Source organism: Kogia breviceps, chromosome 2, assembly GCF_026419965.1.
Source record: "Kogia breviceps isolate mKogBre1 chromosome 2, mKogBre1 haplotype 1, whole genome shotgun sequence".
In the NCBI taxonomy this organism is placed as follows: domain Eukaryota; kingdom Metazoa; phylum Chordata; class Mammalia; order Artiodactyla; family Physeteridae; genus Kogia; species Kogia breviceps.
This window is the reverse complement of record NC_081311.1, coordinates 40737791-40764831: the sequence shown is the minus strand read 5'-3', so window position 1 is coordinate 40764831 and position 27041 is coordinate 40737791. Positions and strand designations below refer to the sequence as shown.

General features: G+C 37.9%; 1 protein-coding gene across 2 annotated transcripts in view; it reads right to left on the bottom strand.

Annotated features, from left to right (window-relative positions):
- PRKG1 (protein kinase cGMP-dependent 1) overlaps nucleotides 1-27041 on the bottom strand; it is a 1199831-nt gene that overhangs the window by 185088 nt on the left and 987702 nt on the right. For both annotated transcript variants that reach the window (XM_059053703.2, XM_059053702.2), the window contains exons 6-7: nucleotides 15145-15222; nucleotides 6482-6576 (exon numbers count right to left, since the gene is read on the bottom strand). In XM_059053703.2, the coding sequence (XP_058909686.1) occupies nucleotides 6482-6576; nucleotides 15145-15222 (173 nt within the window). The remainder of the gene's footprint in view (nucleotides 1-6481; nucleotides 6577-15144; nucleotides 15223-27041) is intronic.

Genomic DNA, 27041 nt, shown 5'->3' with positions numbered 1-27041 from the left:
GTATTTAAGACTAATGTATCTTGGGTTACTGATCAGTTATTGACAATTATAAAAGCTAAAACAACTTCTAGTGACATATCTGAGTCTACAGTGCACACTAAAACATTAAAAAGATTATCAAGTAAATTCAAACAACAACAAAAATTGTTTTCTACAGCTAACTTTATATTCCAGGTAAAGGTATTCTTTGGAGAAGTCCAGAGAGCATGTGCTCAAGTTTTTTTGATTAAATTCATTGTGTGTGTGTGTGCGCGTGTATGTAGGCTAGGTCAAAGGTGTTCTCATACTACTATCTGTAATTTAGGATGTGTGTGCAGGAGGGGGTTGTGAATATGTTGGGGGGAGGGATGTGTAATTATATTTTGTATGCATTATAGCTTCTTCAAAACAAAGATATGATTTCCATAAATCTTCTGATGAGTTCCTTGACATCAGAGCTCAATGAGGTATTGTATCCTGGGCATCTTTATGTTAAGATAGGAGAGAATATGTCCATATCATAAGTGCCTACAGAGCTACAGGTCAGCTTCTACATGCCTACACATTTGGGTTCTGTGCTGTGCTGGACTCCCAGGTTCTTACATCCCACTTGGGGCTTGTTGTGAGTTTAGTTATTCATCCATGCCAGGAGGAACTGTAATCATAAAAGATGATTCAAATGGCAAATGCCTAATAGCAAAATACATCATGGGGATTATGATGACATAAAAAATATCTTAGTATGACTAGAATATAGATCATGAAGCAGGCACATGGGTGATGAGACTGCAGTAGTAATATGGGAACAGATCTCACAACAAGGAGTGCCACAGACAGCCTTTGAGAAGGAAAATGATCTGAGGCTGGTTGTTTCAGAGACAGTTATGGATTGAATTGTGTCCCCTCAAAAGCTATGTCAACATCCTAAGCCCTCAGACCCATGAATGTGACCTTATTTGGAAATTGGGTCTTTGCAGACATAATTGAGTTAAGATGATGTTATACTGGAATAGGGTAGGCCCTAAATGCAATGACTGGTATCCTTACAAGGAGAGAGAGATTTTGATACAGAGACACAGAAGGGAGACAGCCATGTGAAGGAGACAGAAACTGGAATGATGAAGCTACCAGCCAAACCTATCAAGGATTGCTGGCAGCCTCCAGAAGCCAGGAGAGAGACATGGGATAAATCCTTCCCTAGAGCTTTCAGAGGACACATGGCCACGGTGACACCTTGAGCTTGAACTTTTAGTCTGCAGAATTTAACAATAATTTCTGTTGTTTTAAGACACTCAGTTTGTGATAATTTATCATGGCCACCTAGAAACTAATACCGTGAACTTATCATAGTGTGTGGAATGGATGAGAGGTGAGCAAGACTGGACACAGAATGACCAATTAGAAGAACCAACAGCAAAATCCAGATGACAGAGCATTAAGCAGAACTAACCAGAACAGTGGCAGTGAGAATGGCAAGACACAGGTGATGCTGAGAGTTATTTAGAAGGTAGAATCAATAGGATTAGTTATCAGTGATTAGGGAATTTTAGGAAAGAAAAGAGTCAGAGATAATTTCCAAATGTCTGGTTTGAGAAACATTTAGTGCGACAGGGATCACTTGAAAGGAAGACACTTGGTTGGGGGTAGAGAGAAAAATAAATTTAGCTTTGTCTTAGTGTCATTTGAAGTAACTAAGTGATGTCTAAGTGGACTTGCCTCACAGGAAACTGGGTCTGGAATTCAGGAAAAAGTTTCGGGATGACATATAGATATAATAATGATGCTATGACACTTCGTGATTCTCCCATAATATCATTTAGCACACTCTTTGGTTTAACTTCCTGTTTATCTGTAAATCCTCAACAAGGAAGCAAGCTGAGACCAGAGAATTGAGGGAACTACTTCTTTTGATAACACTGCTCTCCTCAACAGGCCAACCTCAGATGTCCCTACTTGTCCCGTCTTATGGATGAAGGAGGGATACTAATAAAGCAATTCTGGCTCTTTCCAGTCAGCTGTGTAAAAAGAAGCTGGCCCTAAGTACTGACAGATTTTGGGCTTTGGACCTTAGCCACAAATCCAGGACAACAGGGAAAAAAATCCCAGTAGACATTCTGTTACATTTTACATAGATAATCCATTATAATCCTCATAAGAATAATCTTCACTAAAACCATATTAATTATAATCCTCACTACAGAAGACAAAGAAACAAAAGAAGAAAAACCCTAAAAGTCTCAGGTGCAGGGAATAGAGAGGAGTCCTAAGGTTCAAGAAATGAGCTGGAGCTTGGCAGGAGAGCTCATGAAGGGTGGGTGAAGAAGTCCTGCTAAGACCCTATCAAGACAGCAGCTGCCCTGTCCCTAGGTTCTTCAGAACCTTTTCTTTTTTTTTAACGTGGGGCAGAACAGGAGTAAAGACACAGATGTAGAGAATGGACCTGAGGACACGGGGAGGGGGAAGGGCAAGCTGGGACGAAGTGAGAGAGTGGCATGGACTTATATACGCTACCAAATGTAAAACAGATAGCTAGTGGGAAGCAGCCGCATAGCACAAGGAGATCAGCTGGGTGCTTTGTGACCACCTAGAGGGGTGGGATAGGGAGGGTGGGAGGGAGGGAGACGCAAGAGGGAGGGGATATTGGGATATATGTATATGTATAGCTGATTCACTTTGTTATAAAGCAGAAACTAACACACCATTGTAAAGCAGTTATACTCCCATAAAGATGTTAAAAATAAAGCAGCTGGGACGGAGCCGTTTATAAATCTTAGAGTATTTCTTCACACAAAACACAAGCTTTAGAAATAACTCTCTATGTTGTCCCAGGTAAGCATCAAAGAGGTTTTCCCTGAGAGAAACAGAAACCCAAGCCTTGCAACTGAGAGATCTGAATTCTTTCCTTCCTATCTTTACATTACAGGGACAGGATGGTGATAGTGGGGAGAGAAAGTACTTGGGGAGGATACAAAAGAGGCTTGCATTGTATCTATAATATTTCATCTCCAAATAAATAAATGAGTATTAATAAGATTCAAATATTGCAAAATATTAAAATGTTGTATCCAGTATGTTATATGATTTTATGTGCTATCATTTTACTAATTAAAACAAATAAACAGGTTAAAACATGTTACTTAACTTGCCCAGACCACAGTCCATGAGAGGAGAAACTATGGAAATACAGACTTCTGATACCAAAGTCTGTTAAACTGACTTGGCTTATTCATTTTTGCATTAACAGGGAAGGGCCTAACATGTGGCCAAGGTGTTCAGAATGATAGACTACAGCTGGGGTAGTTCCTGGAGGGAGGGGCCCTGCTGACAGAGGTCTGCTATCAAATGCCACCATTCAACAGGGTGGCCCAGGGCTGCATCTGGCACGTGACCTAAGGGAAATTAGAGATTATCTACTTCGACTGGTTCAGTTTACAAATTCAGAAACAGACCCAGAGAGATGAACTGGCTGGCTTAGTGAGTGGATGATTCAAAATCTAATGCTATGTCAATTATACCAGGTGCTCTAAACTGTAGTCAAGAAGTAGCAGAACAGTCTTGGGAATGGGGATGACGATGATGATAAATAAAAATAAACATGATGGTGGTGGCAACGAGTACTTCTGAAAAGAGTAAAACATTTTGCCCTCTCTCTGGTGTGGAAAAACCATTATCACAGCAAAAGAAAAATAATGCTTAAGCCAACAATACTGAATAATTCATTTCATGTCAACCAAAAAAAGTGAAAGTAATAAATAAACCAAATTTTTCTAGTAATGAGATGCTATCGGTTAGTGAATGGTAATAATTTAGATTATAGGATAGTTAGATTTATGACTACAGTCTCCTTCCAACAAGGAAATGAATCTTGTTAATTCTAGAGGCAGAACTACATAGTGGAGTTCTGGAGTTTGGTTACTGAGGTTACATTTCAGCTCTGTCATTCAATTATATGCTGTGTGTATTTAATCAATACTAGTATTAGGCACCCTCAAATTTAAAAAGAATGGTCAAGGATTGATTTCAATATTATCAACTTGTCAATATTTTAACGATCTGCTGAACATCCTCAGGAAAATAAAACAAAAATTCCCAGTACATATAAATTTTATTTGTGAGAAAACAATAATCTGAAATGCCGTGTTATGTCCACATAGAGAATGCTGACTATAAAATTTGCCTTCCAAGGATAAAAATTGTAAGGTTTCCAAAGAAGCATAGCTATTACCCACAAGGATACACATGGTTGCTCAAAAGACTTTATATCCTAAAATTACATACATTTTTAAGTTATTTGTAGGGAAACAAGTGAAACAAATCAATCTGATTTGTGGAAAGTCAGAATTTCTTGTGTGAAACATTGAAATTCAAAGAAAAGATCAAAAAAAGAACATAGAGACACACAGTGAAAAACAGGATAGTGACTAGAACATCAAAACATTAAAATGTCAAAAATTAATCAAAACAAGCAAATAACAAGGTTAAAACTAACAGGCTTCCTTTGTTGGAATCTAGTTACAGAGTTTTAAAGAGGCATATCTATTGATATAAATCACAAAATGGCAACTCACAGGTCAAATCGTTTGCAGAAATGTTTGCTAGCAGAGTTTTTTTTTTTTAAATCAAGTTACAAAATCACATATTTTTTTCAGAACCCAGTTTTTTTCTGGGTTTCTTAAAAAAAACAACAGCATAGCAATGAGCTGGAGCTCAGTAACTGATGTCCTCAATTGCATAAGTCTTTCTAGTTTGCCACCAGTTTTACTCAACTTATTTTTACTCATTGACATTGGGTTGGCCAAGAAGTTCGTTCGGGTATTTCTGTAACGTTATGGAAAAACCTGAACATTTTGGCCAACCCAATACATTACCAGCCTGCCCCCTGTAGTCAAGTGAGTTCATAAGCCCTTATGCACCATCAAACTAACTCAGGTCATGAAAGTGATCAACTGCAGAAAGGACTGCAAGATTGGGGATCACCAGGGAGCTTCATTTGTTCCCTCACTCATTCGTTCATTCAACAAATACACATTGATTTCAACAGTGCCAGATACGGAGCTCAAATCAGCATATAAGTATTTGGGATTTCTTTGCATCAAGATAACAGGCAGACATAGATCTGGATGTGTACCAAGATGTATGTGATAGAGCTGAGGACAAAACAATGGTGAATTTTAGGAAATGAAATAAGAAATTCTAAAAAGTGCTAACAATTCGCTAATAATTGCAAGGGTCTCAAAGGATGGGGATTCTAAAGAAGGAAGGGGTGGTCAACAGTGTAAAACTATGGCTGAGCAGTGATGTTAAATGAAGACAGAAAAAAAAGACAATTCTATGATATAAGTAGCAAATCCCTCGTGACGTTTAAGAGGGCACACATAGGGTGGGCTGATAAAGCCAGGTTGAGTGGGGAGATGAGCATAAAGGGCATGAGAAAGAGAGATGGAGGTAGGTTGGGGGGTAGGTATGATGGAAAATGGTGAGGGTGGGGTGAAGAGAAGGCCAGTGAAGAAGACTGAATGTGTGCAAAAGAGAGATTTGGCACCAGGCAGTTCACAAGAATAACCATATGCTAGAATGAATTCAATCTAGACGGAATACCAATAACTTAAATTTTGGTATCAGAGCAAAATTTAGTAACTTTGCTGTAAACCATATCCCCAAGTTCACTTCCTGGGACACATTCTGGGAAGGTGTTTTCACCCTAAACCTTTCTTTAGTTAGCACCAAAATTCACCGACAATAAGCTACAAAAGAAAATCTGTCAATTCTCAATTATGTTTTATTTTCTGGTGTTCCACTTGTGATCTCAATCGGAAATGACTGAAATGTTTCTGGTTCTTTGGCTCTGCTGGAAATGACATTTTCCACAGAGGCATCTAATCTTGGACCAATGAAATCAGGTGATATTATTCTCCAGAATCCTCTACATATATAATAATCAAGAGAGAGAAAGATTAAAGTACAAATGGTATGTAAAATGCCTTTTGAGCCCATCCACAGTGAATCTGGATGTGATTTACCTTCACTTGCACCTCCTCTTCCACCTCCACTACCGTAGCTAGTGATGAAAACCACCACCCAGAGGTGAATCCCAGAAAGGCTTCATTGCCTTTGGATGTATTGTTTGTACAATCAGGTTTAGAGATGTCAAAATTCTCAACCAATCATCTTCCTATGATTCCGAGTAAAACTGTCATACAAAATAAGTTTAGCAGAGACTTCTCCCTCTCTTTTAGAGTCTTTATAGAGATTATAATTAAGGAGAATTTTTCCTATTGATATAAAATTATATAAAATGATTGATTACAGATGTTAACCACTCAATTCCATAGCCTACCCAAATAGATTCTAAGTCCAGCTGGAAATAAAGAAAATTGATCGTTAAGGGTCTGTGTCAGACGGTAGAGTAAGCACTAAACACCCTATTGTGCTAGAAGCTCAATATGTAAGACAAATTTATGTAGCATTCAACCAAAATCTTTGTAACATGTGATCTACTTACCCCTGCAAAGCTTTCTCTCCAAACCAATCTCCTTTTCCTAAGGTTCTAAGAAAGACTGGGTCTTCACTTGGCGAGTCTTCACGAGTGACATTTACCTAGAAAGAGAAACAATGAAAGCCTGTATCCACTGCATACACACTAGATGATCAAACAAACACTGGTTAATGATGTTCGTTCCATTTCTTTCTTTCTTTTTTTTTTTGCGGTACGCGGGCCTCTCACTGCTGTGGCCTCTCCCGTTGCGGAGCACAGGCTCCGGACGCGCAGGCTCAGCGGCCATGGCTCACGGGCCCAGCCGCTCCGCGGCATGTGGAATCCTCCCGGACCGGGGCACGAACCCGTGTCCCCTGCATCAGCAGGCGGACTCTCAACCACTGCGCCACCAGGGAAGCCGCAGGATTTCTTTTTTTGAAGATATATAAATTACATGTGTCTTTATTTTACCATAATGAATAGTATGCTCTTCAAAGAAATGGGCATTTCTTTGATATTCTCTGTAATTTACAGTAAGTACTCAATAAAGAGTAGTAAATTGCATGAACAGAAAAGCTTCATTACTAACAAGATATCTCCGCCCATAGGACTTGGGAGTTGGGTGATAGTCCATTGAAAGCAAGTAATAATGTATTTGTTGAATGAATGAAGACATAAATGTAGTAAATTGTACCTTTGTGTTAATTCACTTCCCCCCTAAAGCTCTACAAATATAATACTGGCTACGTGTCATCTAAAAAGTTTAAATAGTTAAAATTCACCTACCTGGAAAATGTAATGAAGTAGAAAAACTAATTTCTTGAGACAATGCCAGACACTTAAAAATACTATGCTTCAGGTTTCTGAATTTAGAGACTGGATGTCAAAGACCAGAATTTTTATAAGTATTAAAAAGGTCTATGCAAGGTGGAGAGAATTCAATTATTACTCTCCACTGACCCATTTGATTACTCCTCCACATGGTGTTTCAAAAGCATGGAAATGCAGTTTTTAACACTTAACCACTGAGCTATATCAGAGAGATACTCATTTGCATACTAATGAGGCTTTCACAGATGTGAATGGAAATATACTAGCCCAGTGATTCTCAAACTGTGTGTGTGTGTGTGTGTGTGTGTGTGTGTGTGCGTGCGTGCGCGTGCGTGCGCGCGCGCGGTGGGGAGAGGGGGCCTGCAGTCTTGTTTAAAATAAAGGTTACTGAACTCTTATTCCTGAGGTTTTGATTGAATGGGTTTTGGAAATCTGCATTTCAAAAGATTATTGTGGGTGATTTAGACGCAAATGTTCTACAGACCAACCTTTAACAAACAATGATACACTGTTTCATTTCTGAACCGCAGTTTTCTTATCTGCACAATGAGACAACTCAACAAAATTACTTCTGTCAGTCCTGGCTGTTAAAAAAAAGTCATGAATTAAGGTGTAATATACTATAAGTTAAGCTCATTAATTCAAATTAGATATAAGGATACATATAACTGTACATTTGCCATTTGGGTAACAAAAAAGATTATAAACTCAAAATGGCAGATTTATGCAAGCCATGGAGAAATTTTGGTGGGTTTTGAAATGTTCTTAAAAAATATGTTACTGAAATGCAGTAAGAGACATAAAAAATGGGTCACCTACGGAATAAATCACTTTCTGCTTATATGATAAATATGAGGAAAAATCTATCTCCTATAGTTCATATATGTGAAAAAACAAGCAGCTGAAAGAGCAAGAATAAAAGTTCTCCTTTAAAGTTGTAGTTTCCACAGTTTTTCTTTATATATATAATGAATCATTCTAAATACGCACAGACACCAGTCATGGACATTTGCATCTTTAATTCTAAAAAAAAAAAATTCAAGGTAGAAAAAGTTATATATACAGATATAGCTTCTCTAACCTTGACCTGTATACATAGTCTTTTCACCTAAACCATAAAGTACTTTATGATCCACAATGCTGTGGAAGGGAACTAGCTATGGAGCCTTAAAGGTAATATTTAGTCTATTTGAACCCAATACCCTACCACCTTGCCCGAAAAATGGGAGAGATATCTCATATGGATGTACTTGTGTGCTGTTTGTGAATTAAATGAGAACATCAATGAAAAGCATCCTCTTAATTTTGAGTGTCCCCCAAAGTTGGTTCTTTTTTCCTTATTTTCCCCTTTGTTCCATTTCTCTCACTTCCTACTTCAGAAATTCCATGCATTTGATTGCAGTTATCCCAAATCTCTACCATTGCTCTTGTTGCCATAAAACGCTATTTAGAACTTTAACTACTTTTAGTTCCAGGTAGATAAAAGAGAAGGTGTTTATTTTTATAATCATTTTACTTGTCTATATATTAATTTTTCTATAAAACATATGCATGGTATTGTAATTTTAAGATTTGGAACTATTTTTTAAATAATATATATATATATATATATATATATATATATATAATTTTTAAAATTAAGAACCAAAATAGAAATTAGATATTTTAAATGGGACACATAAAATTAATCTTTAATACCAAAATCTTCAATAAACAATATCAATGTGCTCAACCAACATGTTTAACCAAAAACAATTCAAAAAGAAAATAAAATGTTTTAGTACAGATTCAACAGGTTTTATAAGCAAAGCGATGTTTGTTGTAAAGAAACACAGAAATCAGAGATGTGTGGGGCAGACCCAGCTGGAGAATAGGGTTGTCAGGTGAGCATTTTCCTACCTGTGTAGTTAATAGATTATAAAAATGAGGAGTTCCCAGGGCTTCCCTGGTGGCGCAGTGGTTAAGAATCCACCTGCCAATGCAGGGCACACGGGTTCAAGCCCTGGTCCAGGAAGATGCCATATGCCACGGAGCAACTAAGCCCGTGCGCCACAACTACTGAACCCACGTGCCACAGCTACTGAAGCCTGTGCGCCTAGAGCCTGTGCTCCGCAACAAGAGAAGCCACCGCGATGAGAAGCCTGTGCACCTACGCAGCCAAAAATAAATAAATTAAATAAATTTTTTTTTTTAAATGAGGAGTTCCCAAATCAAAGCATCTCCCTTTTCAAACAATGTTCTACACACATTGCTCAAAAATTGGCCCTGTTATTCCAAAAAAAAAAAAAAAAATGTTCCCTAATGTAGAAAAACACTTTTAGGAGCTGTATCTGATAGTTTAGGGCATGTACAGGGAAAGACTATTTTTCTGAGCTTGACATTTGCCTGCATTCCTTTAGTCATTAGTTAAATTCAGGGTGGCTCAGACCTATGACTCCCCTGAGTCTGGTTTGACAACTGAACCTTTTGTGCAACACAGGAAAAAATTAGAATCTCTCTCACTATGTGTCCACTCCCATCTCCCAAAACATCTCTGGTGAATCTTATGTTCGTGATTCTCTTTCTGGTACTTCTACTTTAATGAGTGTGTGTACATGCACTCACATGCACCTCATTCCATGCATAAATACTATATATTTTCCTGGTTTTAAACTTTATGTAAATAATATCATACCATACATATCCTTCAACTTGTTTCTTTTGATCAGCATTTTATTTGAGATTTATCCAATTCATCCATGTTAATATATGTAGCTGTAGTTCATTTCCTGTTTGTATACTATGCCATTATATGAATATTATATAGTTCATTGATTCTTCTCTATATGTAAATGTGGGCTTCCTCCAGGTTTATTGTTGTTATATAGTAGTCTGTTGTGCTATTAACAACATTACTTATGAACATTTTTGCATGTTTTGTGGTGTCCATGGGTGTTTCACTAGGATCAAAACTTACAAATGAAAACCAAGGTTATAAAGTATATGCATCTTCAATTTTACTAGGTATTGACTCAGTCTTGGTACAAAGATGTCACACCAAGTTATACTTCTACCATCGGTGGATGAAAGTTCATATTGTACTACAGTGTCATCAACAATATTGTCAGACTTTGATTTTTTGCCAAAAAGGTCAATATTACATGGCATTTCTCTGATTATTAATAAAAGTAGTGTATTTTTCATATTGTTTTATGGGGCCAGTTGTATTTCATTTTTGTGATTTTTTTGCCTATTTTTTTATTGAATTGTCATTTTTTTATTGATTCATAAGACAGTAGTTTAGCTTTTCACTGTAATTATGATGTCTTGCCAAAGCTATTAATTTCAATGTAATCATATATAACCACATTATCCCTTATTGTTTGTACTTTAAAATTCTCATTTAATAAATTTTTTCCTATCCCAACTTGACAGAAGTATCCTCCTAATTGTCTTTTGATTTTTTTCCTAATTTTTTCTTTTGCATTTAGGTCTGAAATTGACCTTATTTGTACAGTGTGAGGTCAGGATCCAATTTCATATATCTCCCTATGGATAACTAACTGTTTTGTAATATGCATTGCCCATGCTGTCCTAACTCAAGTTTCCATAGATCTTGGACATTTATTTGAGCTTACTAGTCTCTTATTCTGATATATTTATTTAGTTCTTAGTAGAATTAAGACATTTTCTTCTTTACCTTATAATAAGTCTTTATATCTACTGAAGTAATTCTCCCCAATATATTCTTCTTCCTTTCAAATGTTTTAGTCATTTTTGTCTTTTGCTCTCCATTCTAGTGTCCTTTTTTCTTTATCATTTAAAAATTTCTTATACAATTTTTAAAGGTTACTTTCCATTTACAGTTATTACAAAATACTGGCTATATTCCCTGTGTTGTACAATACATCCTTCAGCCTATCTTACACCAAATGGTTTGTACCTCCCCCTCCCCCTCCCCTACATTGCCCACCCCCCACTTGTAACTACTAGTTTGTTCTCTATAAGTCTGCTTCTTTTTTGTTACATTCACTAGCTTATTATATTTTTTAGGTTCCACATATGATATCATACAGTATTTATCTTTCTCTGTCTGACTTACTGCAAAATTTCATTCTTTTTTATGGCTGAGCAGTATTGCATTGTGTGTGTGTGTATACACGAAAATATATATATACACACACAATACATCTTCTTTATCCATTCATCTCTTGATGAACACTTAGGTTGTTTACATGTCTTGGCAATTATAAGTAATTCTGCTATGAACATTGGGGTGCATGTATCTTTTTGAATTAATGTTTTGTTTTTTTTCAGATATATACCCAGGAGTAGAATTGCTGTCCTATGGTAGTTCTATTTTTAGTTTTTACAACATCCATACTGTTTTCCACAGTGGTTGCACCAATTTACACTCCAACCAACAGTGTACAAGGGTTCCCTTTTCTCCTTGCAAGCATTTGTTATTTGTAGACATTTTGATAATAGCCATTCTGACAGGATGTGGCTACTGAGAAGCTGAATATATTGTTTAATTTAATTTAGTTAATTTTAATTTAGTGACTTAAGACTAATGGCTACCATGTTAGGTTGTGAAGATATAGAATAGTTCCATCAAAAGAGGAAAAAGTACTGAACAATGCTGATCCAGCTAAGCTTATATTAATTTTAATAATTTACCTGTCTACATAAAAAACTCAAACTAAAATCATACCACCTCTAAATAATTACTGTTTATTTCTTCATTTCCAAACATTATATCTTTTTCTTGAAACTGCAATGGTTGGGGTGTTTAGTTACACAGTGAACAGAAGTGGGGATAATGTGCATGTTTGTTCTTGAAATGGTTCATGTTTCACTCTGATATTTTATATATATATATATATATATATATATATATATATATATATATATATATATATAAAATGTCACACACAAACAAAATTTCCATAAGAGCGTACTTCCCATATTCAGCAACACTGAATATTGTGTTAAGCCCATTTGTTTAAGCAACATGCTTAAACCCTTGTTAATTCTAAGCAAAGCCATGTGGTTTTAAGTAGCATTTAATGAACAAGAATTTTTGAAATACTTTTTCCTAATGGTAGCATACAAGATAAGTTAAATAGAATCAGAAAATCAAAATGCTTTTGAATTATTATTGAAATTCTGAAATTTTGTCGACCAATCTTATTCAATTTTGGTTCCACTTATTTACGGAGAGATTTTTTTTGATGCAACACAACTAGAGGGACATTGGCATAAAGTTTTATCAGAGATATTTTTCATGCTTAATTATGAATCCTTGAGTGCTGTATGGTTCACTGTTGGGGGGAACAAGTCAGGTTTCCAGGCAATTGGAATGGACTGATTAAAGTATAAAGAACTAACTCAGCTTCTACCTGAGGCAGAACTAGGTACTCTAGACATCACTGAAGGATTCTGCCCAAGTTTTAGAAAACTCAGTTTGTATAGCTTTAATGGGGGAAAAAACAAATATTTCCAAGTTTATTTTATAATGCTTTTCTCTTTGTGTGAATGTGCTTTATAGAAAAATAAAAACTGTTTTACTCTTAAATAAGTGAACTTGAACAAGGGGAAATCCATTTGTAGTTGTACAGCCCCTGTTATGTGTCTCTTTCTCACATTTTCTAAGGAAAAGCCAGGTTGGTGGTAACAAAGAAAATATCTTTGTCAGAGTTATCCTTTATAAATTCTTAAATGTCAATGAAAACAAGGTGACATCTGTACACCTAAAACAACACACATAATTTTAGAAAATTTCGATTCTACAACTTATTTGCCTGCTCACCTGAACCTACTCTCATTCTCTTATCATCTTCTATTCCTTCCTTTTGGGATTTAAGTGTGCTCACCTTCTGCTTCTTAAAACTTAATGTAGTAACTCCAATACATTAATATTAGAATTCATATAATTAACATACTAAATCAATCATATATTATTATATAATTAGTATAATTAAGAATCATGGCAGCTAAGTTGTATGACCTGAAAAAGAAGGTTAGGAAAAATCTATGCCTGGTTTAAAAAAAAAAAAATCTTGGATGTGTCAAAAAATTCCAATATATTCTTACTACTTCTCTCCCAGAATCCCTACAGTGGTCTGAAATACTGCCAAGGGAATCAGTTCCTCTGGTATAATATCCATGCTATTTCTATGTATACATATTACAAAACTCATAAAATAGCACCACAAATGCACCTGTCTTCAGCTGAAACTGGTTACAAACCATAACTTCTTTTAGGCAGTGCTGGAAATTGCAGTAGTTTGGTAGTCACAAAAGCCTGTCAGAAATTCTTCTTAATGGATAAACATATCATTCCATGGGAGCAAAGAATCAGCAATATAATATAAAAAAATAAATCTAGGATTGCCAGGGCAAAAAGCCCCCCGTGACCAATCAAATAATTTATACCCATGAGGATTTTCAGTTTTCCCTGATTCTTCTGTCGATATTAAGAACAAAGCAATAAATGGTAAGCTCTAACAATTTATATATAAACCTAAAAATCTTAACATTTCTTATCCTCTAACATTGGAAAATACAAGGTATAATTTTACCCATAACTGTGGTCAGATGTCATTTCATGTTGCTTTTTAGGAAGCCAGTACCTGACTTCTATTTCTATCCCAGGCTTTCTGATATTAGTCAAAAGAACAGGTATGAAAAAGTATAAATATTGTTTTCTTCCTTTTAGTGGGATATTCCACCGGTGTAAACATTGACATATGCACATTTAAAATTCACAATTAGTCCAAAGAGAATTCTCTAAAATGTGATCCAACAAAAACTACAATCTTTCAACATATCCTGTTCATGGTGGCTCTGTTAATCTCTCTTGCCTATTTTACATGAGCCATAAAGTCAGTCATATTTGTTAAATTAGAAGAAATAAATTGACTTATTATTTTAAAGTGATAATTATAAAAGTGAAAACTGCCATATAAATCCCCTTGTACCTGCATTTCCTTCCCAGTGTTTTACTTTACTTAGTACTTATAACTTCTTTTTAAGGATCACTTACTGTAAAGCAAAATAAGTTCAAATCACATTGCACATAGTGAAATGACACTTAAATGCAAAAATGATTAAGACTTTTCTGTTGAAAGAAATTTAAGGTATTTTTAGCAATATAATATTAAAGTATTAATCTACATGTCTTCATTTTCCAATTCTCTCAATTTCATATCTGGGTTTTAAAAAATTATTATTTATAATATTAAACTTTAAAAAAATATGTAAGGAATAAATTATGATTTTTTATTTATGTCCCTGTCTACCCTATATTTACCCCTTCCCCTATACTTAACCACTTCTAATAATTTCTTAGTATCCATTAAATATTTCTTTACGAGGATACAATGAAACATGAATATATTTACTTCCTGATTGGCCTCAGAGTGTTAAGTAACTTGCCTAGGGAGTACTAAAACTAGTAAGTTTCACAGCTGGATTCAAACTTGGGCCATCTGATTTGAAAGTCCAGATATTTAATTATTACAATATTACTGCTCCTAATGACTGGATGGATTTTTTTTCCTGTTAGAGATTTTTTTAAGCAACCTTAGTCTTTTCTTTTTTAATTATTATGGAAAATTTTCCATTTATGCAGACATATCAGTGGCATCTAGCATCATGATTATTATACTGTAGAACAAAGACTGTTCGCTGGTCTTCCAAGTTATACTTTTTCCTTCTTCTTCCACATTTTCAGGAGATACCTTCTCAAATATTTATCAGTTTCAGAAAAGGAAAAACCTCAAACAGCTCAACACCCTGCACATGTGCTCCTCCACGGGTTGCTGATGAGCCTCAGGCTCCCCTGTGCATCTCTCTCTCATGCTACCAGGGCTTACCTTTCCTTTGCTGATGATAAAGAAGGTGTCCCCTCTCGCACCTTGCCTGATGATATATTCCCCATTTTCATAGTGGGTCTAAAAAACAGAAACAGTAACAGAAAAAAACATTAAGAAAGAAGTAATTTACTAAACAGCTCAACCTCCTCAAATATTAGCTCCTAAGGGATGGAATCACCCTCATGGTGGTATACCCGAGCTTAGAATCCATCATTATTTTTAAATGAATGAAAGTACTATGGCATGTAGCACTTTTTTTTTTTTTCGCAGTACGCGGGCCTCTCACTGTTGCGGCCTCTCCCGTTGCGGAGCACAGGTTCCGGATGCGCAGGCTCAGCGGCCATGGCTCACGGGCCCAGCCGCTCCGCTGCATGTGGGATCTTCCCGGACCAGGGCACGAACCCATGTCCCCTTCATCGGCAGTCGGACTCTCAACCACTGTGCCACCAGGGAAGCCCAAGCATGTAGCATTTTTAAAGATCTTCATTTTGAAACCAAGTTGACTTTTGGTGTGGGTTAGATGGCACTAGTTCCTTTTTAAGGCATTGCTTCAGGCTTTAATGTCCTGCTTCAGCAATTTAGGTTTGGCCTTGTCAAACGGAATGTCTTTATTTTATGTACTGCATTCTGGTCCAGCATCTGTAAGCTCATAAACCACCAAACAAGTGGCAAAGTAAGGCAAAGTAAAGCAAGAAGATTATCACAGTCAGTGTGTCAGTATTCTGATTCGGGCACAGTGACTAGGTACATTCCCAGGGTAAAGACTGCTCCTACAATGAACAAAAGTAATTTCTATCAGGAGAGGTGGGAGAAAGTACATTGCTGGGTCAGGAGGTATAACAGAAAAATGAGAACTGTGCCATCTGGCCCTATCTTTCTCTGCAGTTTAGCAAGGGAGCCATGTTTTGGGAAAGAAAACATTACTCTGTACACTCCTTAGGAAACAGATTCCATGGTTTGCAAACAACACTCACCAGGCCAATGGCTGTGATTTGTCATTATACCTCAACACTCTTAATACTTTATTCACTCTTAAAATTACCTTTCATTAATATTTCATATTAAGAATAGCGATGCTTTTCTGGGAATGTAAATTGATACAGCCACTATGTAGAACAGTATGGAGGTTCCACTACCATATGACACAGCAATCCCACTACTGAGCATATACCCAGAGAAAACCATAATTCAAAAAGAGTCATGTACCACAATGTTCATTGCAGCTCTATTTACAATAGCCAGGACATGGAAGTAACGTAAGTGTCCATCGATAGATGAATGGATAAAGATGATGTGGCACATATATACAATGGAATATTACTCAGCCATAAAAAGAAATGAATTATTTGTAGTGAAGTGGATGGACCTAAAGTCTGTCATACTGAGTGAAGTAAGTCAGAAAGAGGAAAACAAATACCATATGCTAAGACACATATATGGAATCTAAAAAATAAATGGTTCTGATGAACCTAGGGGCAGGACAGGAATAAAGATACAGACATAGAGAATGGACTTGAGGACACTGGGAGGGGGAAGGGTAAACTGGGATGAAGTGAGAGAGTGGTATGGACATATATACACTACCAAATGTAAAATAGATAGCTAGTGGGAAGCAGCCGCATAGCACAGGGAGATCAGCTGGGTGCTTTGTGACCACCTAGAGGGGTGGGATAGGGAGGGTGGAAGGGAGGCACAAGAGGGAAGGGATATGGGGATATATGTATACATATAGCTGATTCACTTTGTTATACAGCAGAAACTAACACAACATTGTAAAGCAATTATACTCCAATAAAGATGTTAAAAAAAAAAGAATAGCCATGATTTTCTTAATAAACCAAGAAAATTAACATACTATCTGTTACTTTTTTTTTTTTTTACTCTAAAGTAATATATTTTCCTACTAACAAGTTTTTTAAGTAAAAAAGTTCCTCATTTCCCTTCCCCAATCTCAACCATTAGATGGTAAATGCAGTCTGGTGAGTATCTTTCAAGACTTTTCCCTGTGCTTTTAAACATATATATCTATGTGCATACAAACAATTATTTCTAAATAAAAATAAGATCAAATGATGCATATTCTTCAACCGACTTATTTAACAAAATATCTGTGTTCCATTTTCATATCTTGTTGCATAGAAAGCAACAGTGGGAAGCAGGTTTGAAAAACAAAATCACAATAGTCTATTTTCATATATTCATTCAAGAAACATTTCTAAGTGCCTCTGAGTCAGGCCTGGTTACAGGCACTGATGATACAAGATGAAAAAGATAAAAATCTCATGTTAGCACTGTCGCATAGAGCCTTCTATGATAGTGTTAATGTTGTAAAGCTGCACTGTCCGATATAGGAGCCACTAGCCACATGTGGCTACAGAGCAGTTGAAATGTGGCCAGAGTGACTGAGAAACTGAATTTTTTAATGTATTAATTTAAATTAATTTATGTTTTAATACACACGGCTAGTAGCTATTGTATTGGATAGCACAGGTAGAAGATAAAACTGACAAGGGAAGAGCTACAATCTATAGCAGTAGAGGAGGGGGAAGGGTGGAACATCTTTCCCACTCATGATGTTTCTTACTTTGTGAACGGAGCTCAATTAGTAAAACTGATGACCTTTTTCTGCCCTTTTCCTTGCTCTGCACCAGAGGAAACAGTGTAATTTATCTGACTGATAAATTTGGAAGTAATCTATATGCTCATCTCAGACTCTCATCACTTCCGGATGGGAGGTAGCTCCCCACAGAGGGCTGGCATTCTCTTCTGCTTCTCTAGGGGAAGAATCTTCTCCCTAGCATAGTGAAGCCTGCCCCTGTCTGGGCGTCTGTGACAGGACAAGTAAGTCGGCCCAAAGAGCATCCAGTTTGGAAGCCTGTTTGCCTCTCACTCCTAAGCTACATTCTCTAGCCTAGAGTTTATTAGTGATAATAGTAATATTTTAGTCCCATTTATTTACCTCCAGTTGAGAATGATGCACCAAATCTTTCTTCTTTCTTTTTTTTTTTTTTAAGACCTGAAAGAGCAATTTATTATTTCTCTTGGTACTGTATGTTAACTAGATGATTCTTTGGCTTCGCATGCTGTCGGCTGGGATAACTGCAAGGGGTAATGCCTCACGCTTGTGAGCATTTGGTGCCGGTGCTGGCTGGGGGCACAGCTGGGACTGTCAATGTCTGCTTTTCCCCCACGGGAGCCTCTTTATGTGGCTTCCCAGTCTTCTCCATATCATGGTGGTCTGGGAGTGGGCCAACTTCTTGCATGGTAGCTGGCTTCCAAGGGTGCAAAAGCAGAAGGTGTCAGGCCTTCCCAAGACCCACGCCAGGAACAGGCCCCCTATCACTTGTGCTGCATTCAGTGGATTCAAGCGGGTCCCTGGGCCAATCCAGGAACAAGGGGAAGGGCCAGCACAAACATGTGAACCCCAGGAAATGTGGTGCATTGAGGGCTGCCAAAACACAGTCTGGCACACACCTCGAACTTCAAGTGTATAGAACGGACCTCCTGGCATCCTTTTTCTAGTCCTGTTTCTCTGCCTTCCCAGTATCAGCAATACCAACTCCATCTTTCCAGGTGCTTGGGCCAAACACCTTGAAGTCATCTTTAACTCTTCTATCTCACAGGCCCACAACTGCTCTGTTGGCAATCTGGCTGCTCCACATTCAGAGAATGCCCAGAACTCAACCACATCTCACATCTGCTGCTATGGCCGTCATCTTTTCTTGCCCAGTCCATGCAGTCACCTTCTAGCTGGAATCTCTGCTCCTGCCTGGCCCTTCAGTGCTTTCCCCACATAGCAGCCAGGCAATTCTGTTAACACACAATCAGTGCCTGTCCCTTCTCTGCTCACACCCCTGCAGGGGCCCCTATACACAAGTACAGTGTCCTATAGTGACTTCAACGCACTAACAGCTTCTGTCCTTTGGCTTCACTGACATCACCTTCCACTCCTCTTCCTCTCATTATTTCTGTTCTGTTCACACCACTTCCCTTGATATTCCCTGAACATCCAGGCCCAGGCCCACCTCAGGGCCTTTGCACAGGCTCTTCCCTCTGCCTGCAATGCTCCTACACACCAGATATCTATGACTCCTTCCTATCTTTACTCAAATGTCACTTTCTCACTGAGACCTATCACAGTCTGCCTTTTAAATCTGTTCCTCTCCTCTGTACTTGTGACCCTCCTTGAATTAATTTTCTATGTAGCACTTACCATCACATCTGTCGGGGTTCGGGTAGAAGAGACTGCACCCTTGGGAGAGGGAGGAGATCAAAGAAGGATGAATGATGGGAGTGGGGGCAGGATTAGGGGATCAAGGAGTGTTGGAGGTAAAGTGTCAGGAAGCAGGATTACTGGAGCCTGCTGAGAGGTGGAGCCATGTGACACATAAGCTCAATAGGAGCTGGAACTGTGGCTTCTGATAAGGAACATCCACTGCCAAACCCTTGCCAGGTTTGGAGGGAGCAGAGGAAGAAATACTCTGACTTCTCTCTTCTCCACCTCCTGGTCTCCTGCTGGGGCACCGCTTGGCTGAACTTAGCTGGAAGTCATGAGACAAGGGAGCCTTCCCATTCAGGTCAGCTTCTGGGCAGAGAGAAGTGCCAGGAAGAGTGAAATGTTTCAGCCCCATATCATTCATTTAATCATTTGTCGGCTGTCTCCTCCACTAATGTCAGCCCTATGGGGGATTTTTATGTTGTTCCCTGTTGTGCCCCTTGCAGCTATAAGAATGCCTAGGTGTGAACTAAATACTTATTGAAAAAATGGTTTAAATTATAAGGATATTTAGTCTCTCATGTAAAAAAAAAAAAAAAAAAGTCTGGAAATTAAGCAATTTCAGGGCTGGTCAATTTGTTGGTACAACAAATCCTCCAAACACTCAACTTCTTTCTCTCTTTCAGTTATCCTCACTGGATGGGTCCTTATGGTCCCCAAGATGACTGCTGTTGCTCCAGTCATCACAGCTGGGTCAGAAGCAAAAAAGGCGAATTTCTCATCTTACCATTCCTTCTAGGGAAAAAAATCCCAGAAATCCCTAGCAATCATCCTTTTATGTCTCCTTTGAGTTGCATGCCTGCTCTTAAATGAATGTCTGGCACAATGAATAGAATTATTCCCAATGGTTCTCATTAATCAAGGTCACCCACTAGGGCTGAAAAGAAACCATTTAAATGAAATCAAAGCTCTGGCAGTGGGCAAATGGAAAGGAGGGATTGGGGAGGCACCCAAGAGGGTATTTACTTCATGGACAAACCTGAACAGTCTCTGAAGGATCCGGGCTGAGATGGGGGTGGAATACAGAGGAAGGGCTAGTAAAGCTGGGATACTAGGCTGTGAGAGGACTTAGAGTCCATGGAAGCTGTCTCCACTGAGCTGTGTTTAAGGACAGAGAGGCACCTGCCCCTGGCAACAGTACAGACAGTATATGAGAATTAGGGGAGAAAACTAAGGACTACAGATGGCACCTCAACCAAAGAAGCAAATGTGTACAGGTCCAAGCAGCTCCAAAGTGGAAGGGGCTGCCCCACTGGGCAGGAGGCACCACATACCAAGCACACACCCATGCAGGCTAGGTGAGCATAGGCCAGAACATTGCAAAGGAGACTGAGGTGACTGTCCAAGGATGCCTGAGGGTCAATTTTAGGCACCCTTTCAGCCTTGAGATGCTGTGATTCTCTGACAGGTTGTATTTCCCAAAGATGGCCACAAAATATCTTCCATTCCACCAGCTCTCCTGCATGGTGACTTTGTGATTCTCCCATTAAGAGTGGAGTCTAATTCCATGAAATTTACAAAAATCTTATACGTTTTGGTATAATGTTATAAGTCATAATTCTAGTTATTACGTTAAAATGTATATCTCAGAAATAACTAAATTTCCTTGTCAATTGCATTATTATGAACTTTCATCAAATCTTTAACCGTGGTCATTTTTTTAAAATTAATTAATTAATTTATTTATGGCTGTGTTGGGTCTTCATTTCTGTGCGAGGGCTTTCTCTAGTTGCAGCGAGCGGGGACCACTCTTCACTGTGGTGCACGGGCCTCTCAGTATCGTGGCCTCTCTTGTTGTGGAGCACAGGCTCCAGACACGCAGGCTCAGTAGTTGTGGCTCATGGGCCCAGTTGCTCTGCAGCATGTGGGATCTTCCCAGACCAGGGCTCAAACCTGTGTCCCCTGCATTGGCAGGCAGATTCTAAACCACTGCGCCACCAGGGAAGCCCTAACCATGGTCATTTTTAAGTCTTTTGTCATTTACAGACAGTTCTGGTTGTACTCTGATGCTTTTGTAAAACTGTTCCTATAAAAGGGTTTCATCTTCAAGGAATTCATGAAAAAGACTCTGACAAGTACAGGTTTCTGGTAACAGACTATACTGCTGAACTGAATGAATAAGTATTTTCAGAACTCTAATGGAAAACTGATGAAAAAAATAAAGACAGAAATAACATTAAAAAAAAGAAAAAAACAAAAAACTGATGAATTCATAAAAGTGCTAACAAAAGATTAAGCTGAAAAAAAATTACATGGGAGTGAACTGCTGAGGATGATTATAATTTTTGTGACTTTCTGTTTGAATGAAAAATAAGTAAATAAATTAAATAAATAAATAAATAGACAAATAAGAGTGGAGTCTAACTGCCCTCCACATTAAACTGGGGTAGGCTTAATGGCCTTGTGATGGTATGGTTACAAGGGTGGCATTGTAACAATAGCCTACATGGAAACGATGCTGCATGACCTCCAAAGCTGTATCACAAAAGGTCATGCAATGTCCACCAAGTTCTCGGGAGGCTCCCTCTGGAACCCAGCACCATGCTGTGAGAATTCCAGACCACGTGGAGGGGCCATGAATAGGTGATCTGATGGACACCGGCAGTCAAGCCTAGCCTCTGAGTCACTTTAGTCAATGCAGTTGGGAGAGAGACATGCAAGTGGAGAAACTCCCAGCTGAGGTCACCCTTAGCATCTGAGTGTCCCCATCTGAAGTCTTCAATGTCATGGAGTGGAAACAAGCTATGCCTATTGTGTCTGACTTTCTGACCCATAGAATTTGTGAACATAATAAAATCATTCTTATTTTATGCCACTAGGTTTTGGGGTGGTTTTTAATGCAGTAATAGATAACCCCAACAGACTCCTTGGGGAATGTGCCCCAGTACTTGGTCCCCACCTTCTCCCGGAAGCTCTGGCTCTGGTTGGTGCTGGAGTTCAGAGCCTACCAATGGCTATGGAGAAACATGGCTTCCTCTTTATCCTAGGACTCATGGCCCATATCTCATGGAAGCTTCACAATAACCATGGAAGGAGTTCCTATAGCAAAGCTAAAGCAAACACAGCCTAGGTTAACTGTCTCAAGGTAACACCCCTAATAAGAGGTAGATGGGGAACTTCTCCTTTCACACTCCCTGACAACCTGTCATGGAGATGGTGGAATGGCTAGGCTATGCCCCACTCCCATCCATCTCCTTGTCTGTGACTGGGCAGTCTGGTATGGCCAAAAACCAGTCTCTATTATGTTGCAAAGAAGAATGCATCATGTCACCTTCAGTGATACAAAAATAGATCAGTCACAACTTCCAAATGGTGACAGAAAATCCAAACCCAACTGGTAAATGAGAAGGTACTGAGTCACAAAACAGCATAGTCCAAAGTTAGTGGTGTCTACCAGATGTGGAGCTGCCCACCAGAAAGACAAGATCCAGCCTCATCCAGCAGAACACAGACACTAGTCCCTTCCAGCAGGAAGCCTACATAACCCACTGAACCAACCTCAGCCACTGGGGGCAGACACCAAAAACAACGAGAAGTACGAACCTGAAGCCTGTGAAAAGGAGACGCAAACACAGTAAGTTAAGCAAAATGAGAAGACAGAAACACACAGCAGATGAAGGAGCAAGATAAAACCCCACCAGACCTAACAAATGAAGAGGAAATAGGCAGTCTACCTGAAAAAGAATTCAGAATAATGATAGTAAAGATGATTCAAAATCTTGGAAATAGAATAGACAAATTGCAAGAAACAGTTAACAAGGACCTAGAAGAAATAAAGAGGAAGCAAGCAACGATGAGCAACACAATAAATGAAATGAAAAATACTCTAGATGGGATCAATAGCAGAATAACTGAGGCAGAAGGACGGATAAGTGACCTTGAAGATAAAATAGTGGAAATAACTACTGCAGAGCAGAATAAAGAAAACAGAATGAAAAGAACTGAGGACAGTCTCAGAGACTTCTGGGACAACATTAAACACACCAACATTCGAATTATAGGGTACTAAATGAAGAAGAGAAAAAGAAAGGGGCTGAGAAACTGTTTGAAGACATTAAAGTTGAAAACTTCCCTAATATGGGAAAGGAAATAGTTAATAAAGTCCAGGAAGCACAGAGTCCCATACAGGATAAATCCAAGGAGAAACACACCAAGACACATATTAAACTATCAAAAATTAAATACAAAGAAAAAATATTAAAAGCAGCAAAGGAAAAACAACAAATAACACACAAGGGAATCCCCATAAGGTTAATGGCTGATCTTCAGCAGAAACTCTGCAAGCCAGAAGGGAGTGGTAGGACATATTTAAAGTGATGAAGGGGAAAAACCGACAACCAAGATTACTCTACCCAGCAAAGATCTCATTCAGATTTTACAGAGAAATTAAAACCTTCACAGACAAGCAAAAGCTAAGAGATTGTAGGAACACCAAACCAGCTTTACAAAAAATGCTAAAGGAATTTCTCTAGGCAAGAAACACAAGAGAAGGAAAAGACCTACAATAACAAACCCAAAACAGTTAAGAAAATGGTAATAGGAACATACATACCGATAATTATTAAATGCTCCAACCAAAAGACATAGACTGGCATAATGGATACAAAAACAAGACCTGTATATATGCTGTCTACAAGACACCCACTTTGGACCTAGGGACACATACAGATTGAAAGTGAGGGGATGGAAAAAGATATTCCATGCAAATGGAAATCAAAAGAAAGCTGGAGTAGCAATTCTCATATCAGACAAAATAGACTTTAAAACAAAGACTATTATAAGAGACAAAGAAGGACACTACATAATGATCAAAAGATCAATTCAAGAAGATATAACAATTGTAAGTGTTTATGCACCCAAGACAGGAGCCCTCAAGACATAAGGCAAATGCTAACAGCCATAAAAGTGGAAATCGACAATAACACAATCATAGTAGGGGACTTTAACACCTCACTTTCACCAATTGACGGATCATCCAAAATGAAAATAAATAAGGAAAAACAAGCTTTAAATGATACATTAAACAAGATGGACTTAACTGATATTTATAGGACATTCTATCCAAAAACAACAGAATGCACTTTCTTCTCAAGTGCTCATGGAACATTCTCCAGGATAGATCATATCCTGAGTCACAAATCAAGCCTCGGTAAATTTAAGAAAATTGAAATCATATCAAGTATCTTTTCTGACCACAATGCTATGAGACTAGATACCAATTACAGGAAAAAACCTGTAAAAAAATACAAACACATGGAGGCTAAATACACTACTAAATAACCAAGAGATCACTGAGGAAATCAAAGAGGAAATCAAAAACACCTAGAAACAAATGACAATGAAAACATGATGACCCAAAACCTATAGGAGGCAGCAAAAGCAGTTCTAAGAGGGAAGTTTATAGAAATACAATCCTACCTTAAGAAGCAAGAAACACCTCAAATAAACAACCTAACCTTACACCTAAAGCAATTCGAGAAAGAAGAACAAAAAAAAAAAGTTAGCAGAAGAAAAGAAATCATAAAGATCAGATCAGAAATAAATGAAAAAGAAACGAAGGAAATAATAGCAAAGATCAATAAAACTAAAAGCTGGTTCTTTGAGAAGATAAACAAAATTGATAAAGCATTAGCCACACTCATAAAGAAAAGAAGGGAGAAGACTCAAATCAGTGGAATTAGAAATGAAAAAGGAGAAGTAACAACTGACACTGCAAAAATACAAAGGATCATGAGAGATTACTACAGTCAACTATATGCCAATATAACGGACAACCTGGAAGAAATGGACAAATTCTTAGAAATGCACAACCTTCCAAGACTGAACCAGGAAGAAATAGAATGTGTGAACAGACCAATCACAAGCACTGAAATTGAAACTGTGATTAAAAATCTTCCAACAAACAAAAGCCCAGGACCAGATGGCTTCACAGGTGAATTCTATCAAACATTTAGAGAAGAGCTAACACCTATCCTTCTCAAACTCTTCCAAAATATAGCAGAGGGAGGAACACTCCCAAACTCTTTCTACGAGGCCATCATCGCCCTGATACCAAAAACAGACAAAGATGTCACAATGAAAGAAAACTACAAGCCAATATCACTGATGAACACAGATAAAAATCCTCAACAAAATACTAGCAGACAGAATCCAACAGCAGATTAAAAGGGTCATACACCATGATCAAGTGGGGTTTATCCCAGGAATGCAAGGATTCTTCAATATACACAAATAAATCGATGTGATACACCATATTAACAAACTGAAGGATAAAAACCATATGATCATCTCAAGAGATGCAGAAAAAGCTTTCAACAAAATTCAACACCCATTTATGATAAAAACCCTCCAGAAATTAGGCATAGAGGGAAGTTACCTCAACCTAAGGCCATATATGAAAAACTCACAGCCAACATCATTCTCAATGGTGAAAAACTGAAACCATTTCCACTAAGATCAGGAACAAGACAAGTTTGCCCACTCTCACCACTATTATTCAACACAGTACTGGAAGTTTTAGCCACAGCAATCAGAGAAGAAAAAGAAATGACAGGAATCCAAATCAGAAAGGAAGAAGTAAAACTGTCACTATTTGCAGGTGACAAGATACTATACATAGAGAATCCTAAAGATGCTACCAGAAAACTACTAGAACTTATCAATGAATTTGGTAAAGTAGCAGGATACAAAATTAATGCACATAAATCTCTTGCATTCCTATACAGTAATGATGAAAAATCTGAAAGTGAAATTAAGAAAACACCCTCATTTACCACTGCAATAGAATAAAATATCTAGAAATAAACCTACTAAGGAGACAAAAGACCTGTATGCAGAAAATTATAAGACACTGATGAAAGAAATTAAAGATGATACAAATAGATGGAGAGATACACCATGTTCTTGGATTGGAAGAATCAACATTGTGAAAATGACTCTACTACCCAAAGCAATCTACAGATTCAGTGCAATCCGTACCAAACTACCACTGGCATTTTTCACAGAACTAGAAAAAAAAATTTCACAACTTGTATGGAAACACAAAAACCCTGAATAGCCAAAGCAATCTTGAGAAAGAAAAACGGAGCTGGAAGAATCAGGCTTCCTGACTTCAGACTATACTACAAAGCTACAGTGATCAAGACAGTATGGTATTTTCACAAAAACAGAAATATAGATCAGTGGAACAGGATAGAAGGCCTAGAGATAAACCCACGCACATATGGTCACCTTATATTTGGTAAAGGAGGCAAGAATATACAGTGGAGAAAAGACAGCCTCTTCAATAAGTGGTTCTGGGAAAACTGGACAGCTACTTGTAAAAGAATGAAATTAGAACACTCCCTAACACCATACAGAAAAATAAACTCAAAATGAATTAAAGACCCAAATGTAAGGCCAGACACTATCAAAGTCCTAGAAGAAAACACAGGCAGAACAGTCAGCAAGATCCTTTTTGACCCACCTCCTAGAGAAAGGGAAATAAAAACAAAAATAAACAAATGGGACCTAATGAAACTTAAAAGCTTTTGCACAGCAAAGGAAACCATAAACAAGATGTAAAGACAACCCTCAGAATACAGAAAATATTTGCAAATGAAGGAACTGACAAAGGATTAAT